The 22584-nt window shown below is 42.4% G+C and overlaps 1 protein-coding gene across 1 annotated transcript in view; it reads left to right on the forward strand.

Annotated features, from left to right (window-relative positions):
• Positions 1 to 97: 97 nt before the first annotated feature.
• The window catches only part of hpse2 (heparanase 2), a gene marked incomplete at both ends in the record, with an annotated part of 187045 nt that continues 164558 nt past the window's right edge, over positions 98 to 22584 (forward strand). Inside the window, 5 exons of the mRNA XM_080740808.1 lie at positions 98 to 116; positions 2086 to 2137; positions 3925 to 4368; positions 7617 to 7771; positions 11136 to 11297. Coding sequence (XP_080596934.1) covers positions 98 to 116; positions 2086 to 2137; positions 3925 to 4368; positions 7617 to 7771; positions 11136 to 11297 — 832 coding nt within the window. The remainder of the gene's footprint in view (positions 117 to 2085; positions 2138 to 3924; positions 4369 to 7616; positions 7772 to 11135; positions 11298 to 22584) is intronic.

Here is a 22584-nt window from a genome sequence, read left to right on the forward strand (position 1 = left end):
CAGGCTGAACGATGCAGATATAGTAGAGTCATGATGAGAACGAGCGAGGTGTGCGTCAGTGCGTGTGTGTATTGGGGGGGACGGAGATCGAGGGGGTATGATCGGACTCACCGGAGGTTGGGGGAGAGACGGGGACAGAGGGAGAGGGGCGATAGATGGAGAGAGAAAGCTGATGATCATATACACATTTGATGATCATAGGGCCTATACACATTCCTGCTCTGTAGGCTACATATATTTTCTTTTGATTGTATTATTGATTGATTGTATTAATTGTAGGCTACTGTGTACACTTGTGTTTTGGTAATGTAAACGTATGTTTTCTCATGCCAATAAATCCCTTTGAATTGAATTGAAATTGAGAAGGGGGGGGGGGGCAAGGAGAGCATGAGTCTTTCTTAAACCGGGCTACACACACTCCATGATGACGCAATGTTGTGTCCCGTGCTCCCAGTTGAATCTAAAAATATTTCACCTGATCTGCCACAGGACGGGGCGGTGAGGTGTGCACTCAATAAGTGCACGTGCACGCACACGATGGGGCACAAGGAGAGAGATAGGCCTAATACATTAGTGATTGGTTGGTTGTGTGTGGGCAACTGGGCATGATAGGTCTACTAGCAGTGGCTGCAGAATCAGACTGTGTGTTGGTAGAATGTGCAGAATGTGACATATTGATGCATGATGCCTGCAGCCTCGAATTCACGTGATTATTTTGAAAATGTCCGCAAGATGGCAGTAAAGGCATCTTTTTCGCCACCGTGTATTTGTTAAGTAGCAGTAATGATTAGTATTAAGACAAATCTGACTTTTTTTTACCTATTTTAATATTCCTAGACCACAATTGTGTGCAGTTTAGTATATTCCTTGTTGGGTGCAATGACCTGTCAACAAATCTGTCCAGAAACAAAGGGTACGGTTAGCCTAGAGTTTCGTTAAAGTAATTGTTGACATACTGTAGCCTTTATCAGCACAGAGTCAGCAGCTGATTTCAAAATGATGGATTTATAGTAAACGAATTATAGACCTACTGGGATTTTAGTGGACTTTTGGGTTAAATACTGTATAAGGTTACGGGTCCTTGAGACTATAATAGACAACTAGGGGGAAACAGAAGGTTAGAAAAGGGCTCAAGTCGTCATGTTGTCGTCGGGTATTTAGCCTAAATGCTTATAAACCCTGCCCTGCAGCAGCTGCATCTTAAACGGGCGCCTTTTTGAATTAAAAAAGAAAACAGCCTTTGCCCTTGAAGTTCTCTCACATGCAGGACCTCAGTTGATCCAGACTGCAGGTTCTGCAGACGAGGTCAATTGTATCCAGTAAAGCTGTGACCTTCCCTCAACAGGAGGAAAAAGTTACGCTCTTGAAAGTCAGTTCCACTTAAAGTCATAACTCTGAACACCACGTGTTTCCGCGGGCATATAAAAATATCTTTATATATGGAGGCATTAAGCCTACTTTATTTTTAGGCTTCACAGGAAGGTTAGACTACGTGACACCGCTATTAGGCTATATTATATATAGACCTATATAGGCTAAACCGGCCACAATTTCCCCAAATATATTGACTAAATTCAACAATCATTTAAAATATATTCAAATATAATCTGGCTGATTGATGCACAAACTGTAGAAATCGTGACAATTTTATATAATGAGTGTAGCCTATATAATTAATTAAACACTTGAAATGTCTTTCTTTGTAGGTTATTTTAGTTTTTGGAAGAATTTCTCTATCAAATGGCTAAGCTTTAAATGTTTATCAGTGTGCTAGCTGGGATGACTGTCAACCAAATTCATTTGCTGAGATGGAACATAGCATACCGGTACACATATACCGTAAATAATGGTCTAATGGTCTTTTTTACTGGCACGTTTTTCCCAAACAAAACGCCTATATATGAATTTTCTATTCTTAGACCATAGAGTTCCATATATATATAAAAATAAAAATAGAAAATTCATATCGTTTTGAAACGTGGCCTATTCTTTCATCTTCTTTCATGTTAATCTTCGAGAGAACAGTGACCTCGAAGGACCGCGTATTCCTGTGACATAAGACCGTCCATTCGTTTTCTCCTGCAGACGCAGCAGACTCTCACTCTCTGAAGACTAACAACAACGAGGCCCACATCTGGTGATAAATGTCACAGAAAGGTTAAAAAAAACTTTTATAGGGGAGTTATATGACAGATTTATTTCAAAAGTATCCTATCTTTTTGAAGCGATGCCATGATGCGCAAGGGCTCCAAATATCACTCCTCTTGTAGGCTATAAATTGCGCAATAGTAAGTAGACCACTTGTTGGTAACAAAGGAGAAATAAAGGAAAGTTGGCCTGTTCTTCCCTAAAAATGTAAATACTGTAGTATTGGACATATTTTTGGTCAATGTTGGTTTCTTCTTACTTTTCAGGTTTGGACATATTTTTGGTCAATGCTGGTTTCTTTTTCCTTTTCAGGTTTGGACATATTGCCTCTTCCTTTTCACGTATGCTCAGGGTACTTCTGCTTTCGCAGTTATTTGTGTGCAGCCTATAACACAATAATTAACAGCACCAATACACACAGTGTCGGATTAATTATTTTGCAAATAGCCCTGGCCTAAACCTGTCAACAACAAATAACAAATAATTCATTTTCAAAAAGCATGTCAAATCAAAGTGTTATACACACACACACGCGCGCGCGCGCACACACACACACACACACACACACACACACACACACACACACACACACACACACACACACACACACACACACACACACACACACACACTAGTTTTTAAATGGTGCATGGCATGCACTGAATAAACTAATTATATATGACTATACTTTCCTCTATGAATTGTAACTTCTGGCATCACCTTACAGTGCAGTGTCAGCAACATTTAGCATCCTCGACTCTTAAAAGATTTTCATTGCTGTAAGTCGTGTAGTGTCTATCGACATCGAGACAATACGATTTGTGGGATCTTGCATGTGATGTGACGTCTATCTAACTTTAAAATACATCATGGACAAGCAGGCCCACGGGCCTTGATTCCTTTCGGTTTTCGATTCGAGTGTAATCATTTATTGTTGTTTTCTTATGTTCCAACATTGGCATTGCAATGCCTATTTGACTGCCGACTCACACAAAAATAAAAACAAAGAAAAATGCAGCCAAATGTATTAATAGGTAATAAACAGTTCACCCATCTCCATAAGTCTGTTAGGTGCACTGTTTCCGATCAGATTTCCAATCAAATTGATGCTTCTTCTTTCAACAACACAGTCTAACCAAAGGCCCATGTCTAATATTAAAATCACCTCTTCTTATACGTTTGGCTCACTGCGCTCATCTCTGAAAAGTAAATCCCCCCCTTCATGGGTCCTTGTGGTTCCAAGTGTAGATTGTGATTAACACTATGGATTTGATGTGTCTAAAAGAAAGTTTAAAAGTGAAAGCCATGCGAGAAAGCTTCATGTACCTTGAGGAACCCCTTCTCTTAGGGGCGGCGCTGGCTCCTCTCCTCCCCCAGCTTCTGGCTCCCACAGCCGGGGAGGCTGGCCCCGTCCAAGGCGTGCGCTCTGCGCTGCTGCATGCAGCTCCCACTGAACTCTCCCTCCGAGGAGGGGCGGAGAGGGGAGGGGAGGGGGGCGCACGCTGAGAGAGAGAGAGAGAGAGAGAGAGAGAGAGAGAGAGAGAGAGAGAGAGAGAGAGAGAGAGAGAGAGAGAGAGAGAGAGAGAGAGAGAGAGAGAGAGAGAGAGAGAGGGTGTGGAGAGGAGGGTGGGAGAGACAACCAGACAGGAAGACAAGGAGAAGCAGATCTATGAAAGCGGAGCGGAGAGGCACGGTCGGTAGAACTATAGGGCACCAGCAGCACAGCACACAGAGAGACAGTCGCGTCCCCCCCTCTCAGTCACCTCTCCTCTGAAGCCGACACAGCGGGGTCCACCTCCACGCAGCGCGCACAGCACAGGCAGCAGCAGTGCGGCAAGTGAAGATGCCCGGCTGCAGCGGCGGCGCGTCACGCCACGCGCGTCCGGCGTCCTCCTTCTTCAACTCCTTCTTCCCACGATGTTGTTCTTCTTCTCCTTCCTCTGCTTGTCCCTCTCCCTCTCCTTCCAGGCTGTGGCTGGCATCCGCGGCTCTGGTGCTCCTCCAGTTGGTGCTCTCCACCTCCTCCTCCAGCGCATACCAGAGAGGAGCTGCTGCTGCTTCTTCTTCTGGGAAGCAGCAGCGGCCGCCGGGCTTCAGCGAGAGGACGCTCATTCTGCTGGACGTCAACACGCGCAGCCCCGTCAAGGTCCTCAACGAGAACTTCCTCTCCCTGCAGCTGGACCCGTCCATCATCAAAGACGGCTGGCTGGACTTTCTGAGGTAAGAAGAGCTGAGTCGAAGGAAAATCCTTCCCTATTTTCCTCCCTCTGTCCTTTTTTTTTGTTAAAAGCCCTAGCTCTCTATCGATTTGCAGCAGTTGTCCTCCACGATGTCTGATTTATCGCCTGTTGCCTGGGGATGGGTTTGTGCTTCGTGGCGGCGCGCGTGCGTTTTCAGAGGACGGGGCCAAAATAAAGCGTTTTGAATGATTGCAAAGTGACTGTAAGGGATTATATGGTCTCGCCATAATTATGGCGTAATTAGGCTTTTTGTGATCGCATTTTGTTCCTCTCTGCAGGCTATAGTCGTTATAGCTTGTTCATGTAACACACTTGATACAACAAAAACAAAACAAAGAAAAGAAAATGTAACAGTGTCCTTATTGTATTAGTGCAAAGTATATGTTCACAGTCAGCAAACACATGATATGGGCTAAAACTAAAGTATTGCAATATAATCGTATAAATTGCTGCAGTTTTGTCACTTTAAATGTCCTTGTGTCACACATATGTTCTCGGCCAATATAGACCATATGCGATTTGCAATGACGGTGCAAAATAGTCCAATAGTGTCAGATACATGTTATTATAACTATTATGTCAGTTAGGCATTTCAGAAGATAGCTCATTCTGTTAAAAGTGTTAAATACCCCCCAAAGCCAAGATAAAGATGAACTTGTTGACTGAAAGAGGCTTACTATAGCCTATTTTTGCATACTGTATCTAGATTTAACACATGGAATTAACTTTGTACATTAACATGTACAAAAAACATTAAACAGCAAATCATTCTAAATTATCTCTCATTGCTTAATCACTTAATAAAATATCAGATCTAAAAGCTGACAATAATTTGCTTGCATGCATGCCTTATCAGGTTATAGGTCTGCTATTATTGTATTCAAAAATAAAGAAAGAAAATGGGAAACATTAAAATGTAAATGTACCAAAATATGGACGCGTGGTTAATCCGAGTCAACATGGCATGTGTTTCTTTCATCTCCAACATTGCATTTTGAAATGCTCTATTGCGGGTTTAGCACACAAAAGCAACTATGTTTATTTTATTGTATTATAATTTCTTCAATATTATATAATTATTATATGCTCAAAATAATAATGAAAAAAAAGGTTTGACCTTTTCAGCATAATAGTTCTGCACAGGTCAATTTTGCAGTCAAACCGGATCAGTGTTGTGTTCTTCTTTTTTTCTTATTGTGAAGAAATCTTCAAAATAATATATTAGCCTATATTATTATATTATATTATATATTTATTTTTCCAATGCACGGACGTTATAACGTATGACCTGCAACAGCAGTAGGCCTATTTTGTTATCTTTCAAGTAGTCGAAACCTGGCTCGGTGTAGCGTAGCCCATGGGCCTATAGTAGGCTATAGGCCTATCTATGACCTTTCAATTATTTGAAGTTTACATTGTAGTCTAGTTTAAAAAAGAAAGACAAAAAAACAAGAAAAATGTTATTCGTCCATTTAAAAGAGTAGTTTTATTTTTGAGCGACTGCCTGAGTGAAAACGTTAGGCAGGCATACTTGTATAGTGCGTAGCCTATATCTCCATGGAGAGGTGGTTGCTCCATGCGCTACAGTACAGCCTTCACATAAGGACTATTTTCTATCAAATGTCCCATAACTTTCGAGGCTTGTAACGTAGCCTATAAACCATAAACTTGACGTGTCAGCTCTTCTGATTTCGATAATAGATGCATTTACTGCAGCTGTTGGCCCGGTTTGTCCTGAGCAAATAGTTTATTATCGTGCCTTATTTTATTATATTATAGCAGTTAAAACGTATGAATAAAAATGTACACTCAGTAAAATGCTGAGTGTTCATTTTACTCCGAGCGTAATGTTGCGTGCAGCTTAAATGCACTCGGTGCTCACTGCTCGGAGATATGGGCATGGCTAAATTAACACCGAGGATTTCATTGCAGAACTTGAAGCTTAAAGCTGTTGTGTGTTATGTGGAAACGAAAAACCTGCTTTCTCGTTCAACTTGGCAAAATATCGCACTAATCCCAAATATTTATGGGGCTAAGAGACAATAATATTACAGATGGGAAAAAACTGTAACACATTTCTGCTGACTGCTGGAACAGTAAAAGTTTCAGATGAAAGCGTAACGTTCTAAATACGCAGGCTTTTTAAAAAGAGAGGCGTTCCGTGGCAGCCTCAGCCTGTCATTCACGGCGTCAATATGTCGTTTCAGTTATTACGCAAAAGATAGGCTATAGGCTGTTGTGTAACTCAGTGCATGTGTTTCAAACTTTTTCATACCAAGGACCACTATTTATCCTGCATTTGAGCCACGGAAAAAGCTTAGCATATTTGTTGTCCTTGATTGAATAAGATTTTGTCCGCAATTCCATGCGGTAGCTATATAGGCTATTGGTGCATGTGGTAGGCCTACCATATAGGAGAGATAACAGGGCAAACGTTGCTCAAAATAACAATTATTCTGAATTCTCTATTGTGTGAAATTCTTGTAAATTAAGTAATGTATATGTTTGACAATAATTGCACTCTTGAGAGAGTAAATGAAACATTTCGGTCGGTTACCAACTTCTTCATTTAGCCGGGGACCACCTGGAACCCCCTCAAGGACCACTGGTCGAAAACCATTGGTGTAAACTATATATTTATTAACAAACCATTCCCCCTAATCAGGTGTTATTTTTACAAGCATATTTTTGCTGTCTGTGTTGTTTAGCTTTTTTTCTATGAATTGAGTTCAAACGGACCCCAATTAAACAAGCCCTAAAAGCTTTCTTGTGGTCTTTATCCTTTTAGTTGAACTTGTAGTTTATTCTGTTATTAAATTACTTTAAACTACAATGCAAATTAGAACAAAATTATTGCTTTCACAAGGGCCTATGATATTCTCCACAACACTTATCCCCTAACACCTATCTTGACAAATCGTCGTTTATTCCCGGTTCAGTAGGCCTACGTCAATACAGGTGCAATGTAGCCTAGGCTATTATTGTTAATTAGCAGCAGCGGCACATTTTTTCAAGTGTGGCACTTGTGCCTGCCGTAAAATAATTCTAGCCACTGATAGTAACCATCATCAACATGCCTGTTGCTAAGGTATGGCAACATTGACTGCATGGTGTCACACCAGTCATGTTGCCATACCTTAGCTTTTGCTGAACTGACGCCACTGTTTCCTATGCAAACGTCTAATAAAGTATTCAATCAATCAATCAATCAACCAATCAACCAATCAGCTCCAAGCGCCTGGTGACCCTGGCCCGGGGACTGTCCCCAGCCTATCTGCGCTTCGGCGGCAAGAGGACCGACTTCCTGCAGTTCCACAACCTGAAGAACCTGGCCAAGTTCAGAGGACCCGGCCCCGACTACTACCTGAAGAACTACGAAGATGGTGAGGAGATTATGGCATTTATCAGGGGTGGGGAAAGTAGCCTATCAGCCTATACTCTGTTACATGGAAAATTCCGGAATTCAAAATGCAGGCCTACTTGAGTAAAAGTGCAAATGTATTGGCATCAAAATGTAGTCTACTACCAAAAGTGAAAGTATCAAGTTCAAGTTTTCAAATGGCTTTATACACATCTTTTACAAATAGCAGATCTACAAGCACATAATGCGCAACACAGTGTGAGCTTGTAGATCTGCTATTTTCAAATGGCCTAAATGTAAATAGGGCTGAAATGGTTAATGTATATTTTTGTAATAGCCTATTAAACAATCAAAATCTACAAATAGCCTATAATTAGGCCTATAGTAGGCCTACGTTTTCAAATAACTGTAGTGCAGTAAAAGTATAATATTTGCCTCTGAGATGTAGACTACAAGGAAAGGAAGGCCTACAGAAAACTGTACAAATACTTCAAAATTGTAGGACTAAATAGGCATATGTTACTTTATGCCACTGTTGTTTATTGTGTTCGAGGCAAGACTAACACACCCTTCCACTTCCACAAGTTTCTATTTCATTAATTAGGCTGTAGCTACATGAGCTGTAGACTATATTCCCAATACAAAACAACAACTAAATGTTTCATTATCCCATTGTCAATTCATCATCAAATGTAATTTCTACAGACGTGAATGTGTTTTTCGGCTACTTTTTTTTTTAACACGCAGCTTTTTTAACACGCAGCTGAGGCTAAATTGGTTGTGATTGACGATAGGTGGCAATCAATTACAACTGTGCAAAAAAAGCACTTCCATTTGAACCAGACGGGCGCGAGGCGAGCTGTACAATAAAGAAACAAACAAAAAGACAAAGCGTTAGGATTGGGAATCGTCATTTTTAAGCACAGGTGCTTTTAATTTGGGCACTCAATTAAATCCGGGTGAAAAATTGAACATGACGTTTATTGCGTATGCGTGGAATGTGGAGATATCTCGGGCCAGTGAAATGTATGTAATGTAGGACTGTGTCGGTTCACGCGGGGAGGTGTCGTGGGAAAAGTTCGCTGAAGCCTGGTTTATGGGCCTGTGAGAGAGACGGGCCTCGGTTCCACCCGGGCGCCGCGGAAGTGTCGAGGAACGTCAGCCAAGCGACGCCGGCCGGTCCGGGCCGTACAAAGCCGCTTCTGATCCTCGTCCACCACCACCAGTGCTGGAAAAACGAAGTGGTGTAAAAAGTAGGCTACTCACATTTTAAATGCTCTGTTACAAGCAGTGGCGTCAGTTCAGAAAAAGCTAAGGTAGTCTATGGCAACATGACTGGTGTCTTGCACGCGCGTCTGCAAGACACCAGTCATGTTGCCATACCTTAGCAACATGCATGATACATTTATTTTAAGAAGTACATTTTATTTTTTCCCCCGTTTCCACAGTTTCTGGGGCTGGATATAGCAGCCTGGAATGGTTGTTCAAGTGCAGCTAAACTTGGCATGTTAGTAAAGTGACCATTTTGTTAAATTTTGCATTTGTAGTTATTTTACTGTAATTTAACAACATAATACCCAGCACAGATAGACAAAGAGACATTCATGGATTTATATTTTAAAGTAACTTTTATTTCCCATCTGGACTGGACCCAGGCTATGGCAGCTGCATACCCCTGCCATACCCAATTGACGCCCCTGGTTACAAGTAAAAAAGTATTGGTATCAAAATATACTTATAGTACAAAAGTAGAAAGTAGGCCTACTCATTTTGCAGACTGCATAATGACAAACATAGCTTAAAGATCTTTGGAAGATGGCATATTATACTCTATTACAACTGGAACTCAGTGATCTTTCCACTTTACCTGGGGTCCTCAGGTAATGTTAATCCAGGGCGAATAGGGCTTTAGAAGTAAAAGCCTGGTATTGAAAATGTAGGCTACTCGAGTAAAACTACGAAAGTTTTGGAATTAAAATATACACTATAAAGTACAAAAGTAAATCTAGGTAGACTACTCATTATGCAAAATGTCCCATTTAAAATTCTCAAATTTAGGCATATACAAATCTTTTGAAAATAGCAGATCTACAAGCTCAGCTATTTCAGAATGTCTGAAATTGGGCTGAAGTGGTTAATGTATGTTTTGAATAATAATCAAAATCTACAAATGAATAATTGCATGGAGTAAAAGTACAATATTTGCCTCCGGGATGTAGTGAAATAGAAGTAAAAGTACAGGAAAATGTTGTAGGGCAAACGTTTTTAAATTGTGCCGTATTTTGCTGGGGACCGCCTGGAACCCCTTCAGGTACCCAGTCAACCCCACTTTGAGTGGTTCTAGTTGTGGTTCCCTTCTCTCTCTCTCTCTCTCTCTCTCTCTCTCTCTCTCTCTCTCTCTCTCTCTCTCTCTCTCTCTCTCTCTCTCTCTATGTGGTTCCACTACTAGACGTGGTCTCTCAAGATAAGATGACTCTTCCACAATGTTCGAATGCTTCGTAACTGTACAGAATGTAACTGCACTTCAAATAAGCTGCGACAGGCAGGCAGCTGTCATCTGTTTGTCATTTCCGTTCAAGAAAATACCGTACAGGCCTATTCTAAAATATCTCTGAATTTCCATTTCTGCTAAGCACCGAAAGCTAGATAAACTAAAACTAATTTTATGTATATCTTCATCTCGATTTCAGCGCTTCCAACGTACAGACCGTTTACAGGCGGAAGCTTTTGAAATTGCGTTGAGCCGAGTCAGCCAGCCATCACACTGTCGAGAAGAGCTGCGTCCCAGCTTTTGTACGACGGCGGTGGCACATCCCCCAAATAGCTGCTCCGCGAGCTCACTTAGAACAGTGGTTCTCAACCTTTTCAGCGACCACCAACATAATCATTTTTTAACTGGGGACCCCTCACCCTGACGAGCACTAAGAGTTAATGCATTACATTTTGTATAACATGGTTCTGTTGTGAAAATAGCAGATCTACATGCTCACAACGCCTTGCGCTGCGAGACGTTGTGAGCATGTAGATCGGCCATTTTCACAATTACTGCCTCTAATATTTGACAATTTGGTCAATGTTTAATTTGTCATTTTAGAGATATTAAAAAGTCCTTAAATTGTCACTTTAGAAATGTGCAGATGCCCTCTATACCCTTAAACTTTATGTTGGTTTGTTTACTGTTGAGTGAGAAAACAATGTTGCACATTAAGTTAATCACCCCCCAAAATAACTTGGGGACCCCCCTGGGGGTCCCGACCCACAGGTTGAGAACCACTGACTTAGAACACGTCACGGAGGTGCACACGTCGCGCGAGCTTGTTGGATCTGATATCTTCAACGTGTCACGCTGCCGACAAAATTAACGCAGCGCCCTGTCCTGTCACCAGACATCGTGCGCAGCGACATCGCCCTGGACAAGCAGAAGGGCTGTAAGCTGGCCAACCACCCCGACATGATGCTGGAGCTGCAGAGGGAGAAGGCTGCCACCATGCAGCTCGTGCTGCTCAAAGAGCAACTCTCCAACATCTACAGCAACATCACAATAACAGGTAAGAGAGAACACACACACACACACACACACACACACACACACACACACACACACACACACACACACACACACACATGCGTGTGCACACATATGCACGCACATGCATGCACGCACGCACACACAGTTAGCTCTGTTTTGGCATAAACAAGCACATTGCCACATACTATTGACATAAAGCAGAATGGCCTGTGTGGGTTACACAAACATGCATGCACGGACGCACGCACGCGTGCACGCACAAGGGCCCTCCTCTCTCTCTCTCACACACACACACACACACACACACACACACACACACACACACACACACACACACACACACAATGTGGACAGGCGCAGCAGAGCAGATACGCTCATGCACACTGCGTGCACACACGCAAGGTTCAAAGCATGCCGATATAAACCGTCAGCTCTCAGAATGACAAATGTAATTTGTAAAAGAGGAATGCGGGGATGGATGGAGGGCTACAGCAGCAGAGGGGTAGTAAACACAGCGCTGACATTTCCACTGGTTAGAGTTAACTCAAACCCCCCCCACCGCAGGGGGATCGCTGGGGTCTTTGCCTTTTGGGTGGGCTGCACTTCTTCTTATCTGACTGTTTGCCGTGACTATAACTAGAGTGGAAATCAAGGACTTGAAAAGAACGCTCTTTTTTTTTTGGGGGTGGAGATGTGAGTGACTTGTTGTGTGTTTTGCCTGGTGTAGTGAGGAACGGGGCTCGTCTGAGACGCTTGATCACGGGCTTGACTAAAACAGTGGTTCCCAACCTTTCCTTGATCGTGGCCCACTTCTAAGAAAAAAGACCCATTAAGACCTGAAAAATACCTAAAAATATCTTCTAAACCCTAGTGGTTTCCTGAGAAAATAGTTTCTTTATCAGTGGTGCTCAAACCTTTTAATGTCAAAGACCCCTAGAATTATATGTATTTGACCGCGAACCCCCATCTCAAAATATGTTGTTCCAGGGACCCCCCCCCTACACACACACACACACACACACACTCAGATTTGAGTTAAAAAGAATATGTATTCAAAGATTTACACACATTTTCATGTTTAAAAAAAAATCACACCCAATGTGAAGTGAGCGGTGGTCGTGCTTGCATAACGTCTTCAATTGGTAATTGGTGATGTAATACAGGCTACACACACGCACATTGCTATGGCAAAACGCTGAGGAAAACACATTGCTATGGCAAAGCACTGAGGAAAAGTGGCTACAGATAGGTCTAGGATGTAATCGGTGATGTAATATGGCTACCCACACACACATATTGCTATGGCAAAACGCTGAGGAAAACACATTGCTTTGGCAAAACGGTGAGGAAAAGTGGCTACAGACACACGCACAGCCACGCTTAGGAGCGGTTTACCACCGCTCAAAAAATAACAGTTTGAGCTAGTATATCTGCTATTTTTGAATAGACAAAGAATACTATTGGTTAAAGTGGTTACATGACACAGACACGTTCCCGGTCTTTACACGGCAGCCGACAGTGGTCGGGATGGGTGTACGTTTTCAGCCGCATGCATTTCCAGAGCTTACAGAGAAGGCTTTTGGTTGAGATGTGAGTTATGTTACTGGTGTATAGTGACAGACCGGGGCGAGATCATTGATTCCCTGTTTAAACCTGGTGGTGTTTCCCCCGGGGACCTCTCCCCTGCTACATCCTGCACAGTGCTGTGTGCAGGGGTGTCGCACCACATTCTGGGCCCTGGGTACAAGGATTCACTGCGGGCCCCCCATGAATGTTCTTCTAGGGCGAGGGAGTTTAACCCATTTAGACTGGGAACGCATTATTTTGTGAACTATTGAAAAATGGCAGATACTGTATACAAGCTCACAGGGTGGCACTCGGTGCCCCGCTGCGAGCTTGTAGATCTGCTATTTTTGAAATATCTTGACATTTTTGGAAAAACCTACTGTATGTCAGTGGTGCTTAAACCTTTTCATGTGAAGGACCCCCAACATGATATGTATTTGGTCATGGACCCCACATCTCAAGATATTTAGTTCCAGGGACCCCTCAGAAGCAAAATTTGAGTTACAAATATTTGATTAAAAAATACATATATTCAAAGATTTGCACACATTTTCACAACTTTTCAAAAATAGCAAAAGTATAAAATAAATAAGGCCCCTCCACCTTGGGCCCTAGTAACTCAGTCCCACTTTCCCCCCCTTGTGGCGCCCCTGTGTGTGGTTGGTGTGCCTTCTTGTGGGTCTGCACTGGGTCATCTTTAAGTTCAGTTATGTTAGGTATAGCGTGGCAGATTCTAAAGTAGCAGATTCATAAACTCTGTGGCACGTTGTGAGCTTCACGCATCACATCATCGCGTGACGTTCTTGAGTGACGTTCCTGGTGTGGAAAAAGAATGGGCTTGTCTGAAACCGTTGATCATGGGACTCCCTAAATACATGGTGTTTATTTAACCTGGGGACCTCCCACTTCATCCTGCACAATGCTACATGCCGTGTCGTCTTGTCAAGCTAGCTATGTTTCTGAACCAAAAATATGTTTCATCAACATTCAAGTATACTATTCATGTTTCTGTCCTACTCTCCAACCCAATCGGCAGAGAAGAAACATTACCATTGTACATTTCTTACATTGTCAACTTATTGAATGTCAACATTTGTGTTTGGGGTTATAGCTTGAGAGGTTAGGTTAGTTATTATGTACTTCGAATTGAAAAATGTAGGTCTGACTCTGAGTCAACATGCAATGTTGAACGCTATTTGCGCTTAGTGGAAACGTAACAGTGACATTTCTTCTGGCGACCAGGCTGTGTACTCAAGCACCTTGACAGTGTGGTACCCTCCCTCCCCGTCAAATAGTAATGTTTATTATGCCCGAAGGGATAGAAGTCTGTTAAAAGACAACAATAAAAAACAACACATAACCATTATAGCACAAAACAGCATATCACCAAGACAATACATGAGGTCTATCGATGGTACAGTTTGTTTAATGCAATGGCTGAGGGGACAAAACAAACCTTTTCCCACTTCAAGGCTTTGTATCTTTGCCGAGATGGCATGCAGTCGAAGTAACGATACAGGGTATGACCTGTGTCATTTGTTATTGAAAGTGCTAGGAGTGTCATGGCCCTATTGTTCATATCAAAGTTTAGGTCTGGTCTGGGAAGTCTGATGATCTTGGAAGCAATACGGGTAATACTGTAAAGTTTGTTTCTGTTAGGCATGGACAGTATAGTGAAAAAACATGTGGAACAATACAACAGAACAGGTTGAATAATGCTTTTGTACATAGCAGAAGATGAGGGGCAACAGATAATGATCTGAACTTACAGAGTACATGAAGTCTTTGTTGAAAATGTTTATAGATGTAATGTGTTGATCAAACCTACTGTATTGTCAAAAGTGAGTCCAAGATATGTGAAACTGTCAACCTGTTTTACCACGAATGACGAGTGGGTTAAGTCAGGTGTGGGTTGCTTCAATGACCAGTATGACGTAAGAGCAAAATGGCTGGCATGTGAACATGGTTATAATACCTTTAACAGAGTCAATATGCAGACAGTGCCGAATGAGGATCCATATAATTTCTTGTTTTTTGGGGGTAAGAATAAAGCGTTCCCAACTGCAAACGTTGGAATCCGATCAAGAAAACACACAAAGACAGATCCGATCAATTGACATAAACACTTATAACACTTACAATGTGTCGAGGGAAAGCATCTGCAGTGGAAAGTATTCCCTCCAAACATCCCCCCGTGGTCAGACAGTGGAATGTGAGACCACAGCAGGGGGACATCCTGAGATTTTCTGCAAATCTTTTTTTCTTCTTTTTTTTTCAGAAAGCTATTGATGAATGTGTGGGAAGCTTCCAATTACACCTCAAGCTGAATCCAAGTTGAATGTGTGTGTGTGTGTGTGTGTGTGTGTGTGTGTGTGTGTGTGTGTGTGCGTGTGCGTGTGTGTGCGTGTGGGTGCGTGCGCGTGCGCACGCGGGGATTCCCACGGGAGGACCCTGTGTGAATCGTAGGGAGGACACAACTAGTCTCAGTCGTTGCAGTCAAAACATGCCCTACAGCGGCGGTTCCCAAACTCTGCAGTTCGAGACACAAAAGAGAGATTAGATGTTTGCCTGTGGACCCAAACTAGTGAAAATGGCAAATGGGGTCCCGACCCACTGTTTGGGAACCTTTGCCCCACAGTAACGTGCACCCATCTCACAGGACACAGTGAAATCCTCAGTGTTAATTTACCCTTGCGGATCCATTGGTAACATTGATGTACCAACTCTCAGTTACAGTACACATGGACGAATTGGCAATTATCCGTCTAGTACAGGGGTCTTCAACAGGGGGTCCGGGACCCCTAGGGGGTCCTCAGAGTTACTACAGGGGGTCCTCCAAATCTTTGAGTGATAGAAAGTTTTTTCTCCTTTTTTATATAAACCACTTGAACCCTAGCGTCCATAAGATATTCTGAGAACTTTAGCCAAAAATAGTGTAGAGGGGGGAAAAAAGAGCACACTAAGTACAGAGTGAAAGGTCAAGTTCATTATTTATTGACGGTTCAAGTGGTTAAATATCTGAAAACACAAATTGACATGAATCCGACATACGCTGGTGATCGCGCTGTCAAACGATGAAACTATATGGAATCTATTAAAAGGTGATTTGCTGGTCACATGACATGACATGAAATGTTCATATCGTCCCATACCTAATAGGGACGCTAAGGTTCATGAGGTTAAATAAGTAAACTCCAAAAGAAAAAGAAATGCAATAATTCAGAGTCATAAAGTCCTAGCTCCGTCACATGATGGATGACTGATGTCACAGGCTGGCCACATGCGAAGTCCCAAGATCCATGCCGGAGCCACGCCGTTCCCATGTGCATCCTGGGATCCACATGATTAGATTTCTTTCCCCCCCACGCTAATATGGTCTCCTCGCATCAAAACAATGGGATTCGGCATCCAATTTGTCAAAAGTTTCGCTTTAAAACAATGATGCATTGCTGTAAGACGTCTCTGCCAGCGGATAGCCGATATGATGCATATCATGCGTGATCTATTCTCTTGTGTTCCCGCCAGTTTTGCATAACAGTTCTGAGCGTCTATGACTCGGTGGGGGATATTGTCATTTGTTGTTGTCACGGTTCCATCCTGGGGGCCGTGCACAAGCAGAGTCGTGAGAGGGGAGCGACGGTGGCTTTCTTTTGTTTTGAGCAGTTGCCATCAGGGGCGTCACACCAAATTCTGGGCCCTGGGTACAAGGATTCACTGCGAGCCCCCCATGAATGTTAACTATTGAAAAATAGCAGATATACAAGCTCACAGCGCGGCACCGAGTGCCGCGCTGCGAGCTTGTATATCTGCTATTTTTGAAAAATCGTGAAAATGTGTGCAAGAAACCTATGTCAAGGACCCCCGAGATGATATGTATTTGGCCACGGACCCCGATCGCAAAATATTTCGTTCCAGGGACCCCCAGAAGCAGAATTTGAGTTAGAAATGGTTTGCTTAAAAAATACATATATTCAAAGATTTTCACACATTTTCACAACTTTTCAAAAATAGCAGATCTATAAGCTCGCAGCGCGGCACTCGGGGCCGCGCTGTGAGCTTGTATATCTGCTATTTTTCAATAGATAAAGTTATTAGGGCCCCTCCACCTTGGGCCCCAGTAACTCAGTCCCACTTTCCTACCCCTTGTGACGCCCCTGGGTGCCATCGTTTGTTATCAGGGCCTGGACGGAGGGGGAGGCGAGAGCCGCGGCAGGAGGAGGACTTTTATTTACTGAAGCAGATTCACTGTGCAGCGTTCTCACAGGAACCTCATTCCTCACCCTGGAGGGAGGGAGGGGGGGGGGCATACGGGAAATTTCCCAGATGAAAGTCCACAGTACACAAATGGACCCTAATCCCGGATCAGAGTCTATGGTGGAGACCTATCCACCGCAAATTTGAGGTGGAAAGCTTTCCACCTCAAGTCAGAAAATAAGTGCAGGCCATCATAGTCACGGCCCACGGTGAAGTCCTTTACCCCGTCTAGACCGGTTCAGGTCGACCAATCAGTGAACGGGGTGTAGAGCCTGTCTGTCTGATAGTAAAAACAGAGAGATGTGTTGGGACTCACGGTGGAAAGCCCTCCACCGTGAGGAATGATGTAACGTTGTAGTTTCATGACTCGAAAAGACTACACCGCGGTGTAAAGCCTTCCACCACGGACCCGACTATGATCCGGGCTTAACCCATTTCGATGGCCAACATGCTGAAAAATTCACTTTTTTTGGTAAAATGAAAAAGAAAAATGTGTGTTCAACACGAAAACCTCCTATCTACTATTTCTACTATTTCTAGGTAAAAACCTCCAATCTGCATGTTTTCGACTGCAGATGTTTTTTACCAAGAAATAGGCTTTTTTTTTTTTTTTTACAGCGCTTAATTATGCTCCTTTTGAGATCAAGACATTCTACAGGTCTGTTACAAGTATTACCACCACCAACCAGTAAGACGCCTCAGGGCGACAAGCAACCTTTGGTTCCCCTGGCAGGATGGCATCACAGGGATCACCATATGTGGCAATAAACTTTGGATTTGGTTCCCATGACATCACAGTGATGTCTAAGCGTGATGTCAGATGTTCGGGTGCCATGATCCCCACCCCCCCCCCCCCCACACACAACACGATCATCAGCTATTATGAATATGATAATAAGATTCTTTTTCAAAAGAGAGTACAGACAGTATTAAAATTATATTTTTGTGTTGCCACACCCACCTGTTCATTAGGTATACCTGGTTTTCAGGTGGGTGGTGACCCAGCTGAAGCCACACCCACACAGTGTTGCTGTATCGTAAACAAGGGGATGTTATGATTTTATGATGTCATTAAAGCGGTGTATTTCAATTGGGCCTCTGACTCTTGTCAGGCTTTCAGAATTCAGGAAGAAACCAGAAATACACAGGGAAGAGATATTTGCATATTTATAAACACACCTGGGGGTCTATTAAAGTAATGTTAACTCCATAGACACATACAAAACAGAAAAAGTACAAAACTATAGCACCACCTCTTTAATCATGATTCATATTATATCGTCACTGTCGGGGGCGAAAACCTTGTATCTCCAAGTTTCAAATGTGTACTTTTTTTCGCAAAGCAAAGCCCTGCTTCATCATACAAGGCCGTCGCACAAAAGTAGTGAAACAGCAGATCTACACAGATCTACACAACGCCTCGCGGTGCGAGGTGTGTGCTTGTAAATTGGCTGTTTTCACTAGTTTAAATCATTTTTAAAATGATAAATAAAAGACAAACGGTTTTGGACATACAGTACAAGGTTTCCACCCGACAACGACGATATTTAGACCCTGCCGTCGAAAATAAATCCACTACCGGTTGGCAAGGAGGTTTCCTCTACGCATTGTTGAGCTTATTTCTAAATGTTCACCCCAGAATAGTCCCAGCAAATGCGTGCTAAGCGTGTGTATAGCCTTATGTATTTTGTATGCTGTGCAAAAGGGGTCTTCTTGTGGTCCTGTGTTTCTCTGTGGAGTGCAGTGGAGTAGTGCAGTAATATGGGCTACAGAGGCACAAGGCTGGCGTTAAAATATGTCTGGTAACAATCAGCGTAGCCACACTGTGTGTGTGTGTGTGTGTGTGTGTGTGTGTGTGTGTGTGTGTGTGTGTGTGTGTGTGTGTGTGTGTGTGTGTGTGTGTGTGTGTGTGTGTGTGTGTGTGTGTGTGTGTGTGTGTGTGTGTGTGTGTGTGTGTGTGCAGGCAGGTGGTGTTTAAAGGTCGGTTAACAGCCTCGCTCCATCCTTTTCCACTCACCACAGCGCGACCTTTGACCCGTGCTTGTTAGAGCTATCAGTAATGGGGCCACTCTGAGCGCCAACACACACACACACACACACACACACACACACACACACACACACACACAGTGATGAAAATACCCTAAATTCAGACACGGCAAAGGTCACGGTCACTGTCACCCCATGGTGAGTTATTCCTGCTCTCTCCTCTCAACATGCTCCATCCTCCATCTTTGCCCCTCCCCTGCAAAGTCCGTCTGTCTGTCTGTCTCCCCCTTCAATTTCTATGTCTATGACTCTATCTCTGTCTCCCCCTCTCTCTATTTCCTCCATGAGGCAGTCGGTTCAACTTGTGACCTCAAGAATCCTGAACCACAAGTGTAAAGTTTTTCAAAAGGAGACTATTTAAGAATTTCTCGAAGCTATTATCCCATGACCAGAGATTGGTCCAACTGATATGCGTTCTACAAAACAAAATGTAATCGTGTGGATCTCGCGATTCACAGTGGAGCGGCTGGGGGCTCCAATGCAAGCGTCTCAGACTTTCGTGCGGCCAGCCTGTGATGTCAGCCGTCTATAACTCGTCGTCGTCTACGATATAAATATGTCAGCCCGATCCCCAGCCCCCGTTGACTTCCATTGTAAAATCAACGTTAAATGTTTCAAAAGCATATGCGAGACACATGTGAAAAAATAATTAGTGGCCTACCGTCAGTGTGAACAAGAAATTTGGCGCTGGTCGGTCCAGCGGTTATTTGCAAGATTAGCTCCGGACAGACAGACAGACAGACAGACAGACACGGCCACGCCGTAAAAACTCTCTCTCGTGATAAAACCAGAGAGGCAAGTGTCAAACTTGTGATGTCATCCAGGGAGCTGAGCAGATGATGGGAGACGGGGTTTTGTGTGAGTTTTTATAGTGCTGTCTGATCTGTACAAGAAAAACCCACCCTTAACCCCTTCCTCCTGTTTACAACTCTACTTGTCGCCAGTGTTCATTTCCTCGACTAAGACTACAAAGAGTGTTCGTCTGACTACCTTTTTTCACTGCCGAAGACGAAATAAAAACTATATACAGCTACGATGACTAAAGCTGAGACTAAACAACAATTTCGTCAACAAATATAAACAAGACTAAAATGTTAGAGAGGGACCAGTGGAGACGAGATTCAGCGGAACTAAAAGACAAGTCATTTTATGTTTGACTGCCCTATGAAAATAGCCGATCTACAAGCTCACAACACGGTGCGCTGCGACGCAGTGTGAGCTTGTTGATCAGCTATTTTCAGCATGCAACCAACCACATGTAAAATCCTCCGTAACGACGCCATCAAGGCCTGTCCGCCGACAAAATCAACTGTAGATTTAGTCGACCAAAATCTTATGATATTTAGTTGAGGCTAAAACTAAAAATGTTCAGATCACGAAAATATGACTACATTTAAATTACATTTTATTCAAAAGACTACTAGTCAGCTTGATTCATTCTCTTTAAGGGGACTTTTACTTTAAAACATGTAATTAGTGTGGTTGCCCTAACAGAGCAACACACTATAGTATTTGTCCGACTTTATTATTCAAGTGACCAAAAGTTTGGCGCTCTACTCCCACTGTTTTTGCGCCACACACTTGCGCCATATCTCAAATCTAAGTTGTATAGTTTGATTGATTTTCATTTATTAGTGAATACATTTTCCCCAATGACTTATATATCCATATCTGAAGTTTGTGATGTCAGATGTAGAGGTTTTTGCCAGCTCCATATATGGATATATGGCGCATATACTGTATGTGACAAGGCAACCACACTTGCAATTTCCAATTTCATCTTTCTAGTTTTCATATCTACTCAGGATTTGTTGCACAATATTTATATATTTATATTAATTTGATCATACACCCTTCTCTTTATACGTCCTCTTAAGTCCATTCAACTTCAACTCCATGTTAGACTCATTGAAAACACACTTGCCTGCTTCTGTGACGGATATGGTCCATCTAATTGAGGGAGGAGAGACCTTAATTTTTTCATTAGTTACTTCATCATGTTAATATTTTATGTAACGTAAAGCTGTAAATCCATGCATGAAATAACTACCTGGACAAACAAAAGTTCTCACCATTCATTAGAAGGACAATTTCAGTCACCATAAGCATGGACATATGTTTTCAATGACTCTGACGTGATGTTTGAAATTGAACGGGCTTATGGCGGGGCGTGTCTGATCAAATGAATATCAGATACTTTTTTATTTTGTTTTTATACCTTAAAAACCGTCTTGGGTGCACGCAAACGTCAAAGTAGACATGAAAATGAGCCCAGAAGTGTTTTAAAGTGAAATTCCCCTGCAAAGGGGAACCTAGTATAAATCAGCCCTATCAGCAGCTGCAGACTTTCTATCTGAGGGTGAGAGTTGTGCAAGTTTAAAAAATATTGACTGAACTGCCAAAGGTCATACAAATAATTTATAGGGATTCTTGAATTCCCCGATTGTCTCTCTTCACTTCATTTGATTTTCGTCTGAATACTTCATTGATCTTGTAATAGAAATGATTTTGGCCAACCACATTTCAAACCCATTTCAACACATAATCACCAGCAGTGACGATGGTCAAGGACAGAAACGTATGCTGCTTTTTGATTGAACATGTTCATTTATTTTAACTGGTGCACTGTTTGTCACCTTTTTTAGGCTCTCTAGCCCAGGGACAATGGCGTGCTGATATATCACTGCAAACAATACATACACTAATAATCACATCTAAGAATCAGAAGACAAGCTATAATGTGATTCTAGGCTTTTTTTATTAGTGCACCCAGGCAGGACCAAAAATAGACTTTCTGTCTAAATTGTCCATAACGTTTTCTTCTTACATCCTCTCTCCAATGAGTCCTGCAGAGACTTTATAACAGTTTTACTTGCAGTTCTACTTTTGCCTCGATTATGATTAATGAATGAATGTTTTTAAACTGAAAATAGCAGATCTACAAGCTCACAAGGCGTCACATCATGCTTACTTTTTATGGCAACATTGTACAACGAAGACTAACTAGATTTATTCGATTATAAAACGAAATGTGCTCGTGTACTGTAGATACTGTATAGTGTATAAGAAATAGAAACAAATACATTAGAAAAAACGGTAATTGATTTTAAATAATGGTTATGATATATTTTCGGTTAATTGCCCAGCCCTAATCACACCCCCTTTTTAATATTTCTGTATGAATTGTAATGCTTAATTTATAGGCCTAGCGAATGCTATATTTAAACTGATCTACAAGCTCAATGTGCTGCATCAGGCAACACCAGGCAAGCTGATGGCGTGTTTTCTGTTGGTGTGATAGGTCGGATACTCGATGCGATCGGTTTTATATTGTTTTATAGTCTTGTCAGCAACGTAGCATGGACTGTTTTAAAGAAACATTGGCTGTGGATAATCTCGCACTGTGCGACTACAAATGTAATGTATTGTTTTTTTTA

Source organism: Nannobrachium achirus (assembly GCF_963921795.1).
Source record: "Nannobrachium achirus genome assembly, chromosome: 13".
NCBI classification, from domain to species: Eukaryota; Metazoa; Chordata; class Actinopteri; order Myctophiformes; family Myctophidae; genus Nannobrachium; species Nannobrachium achirus.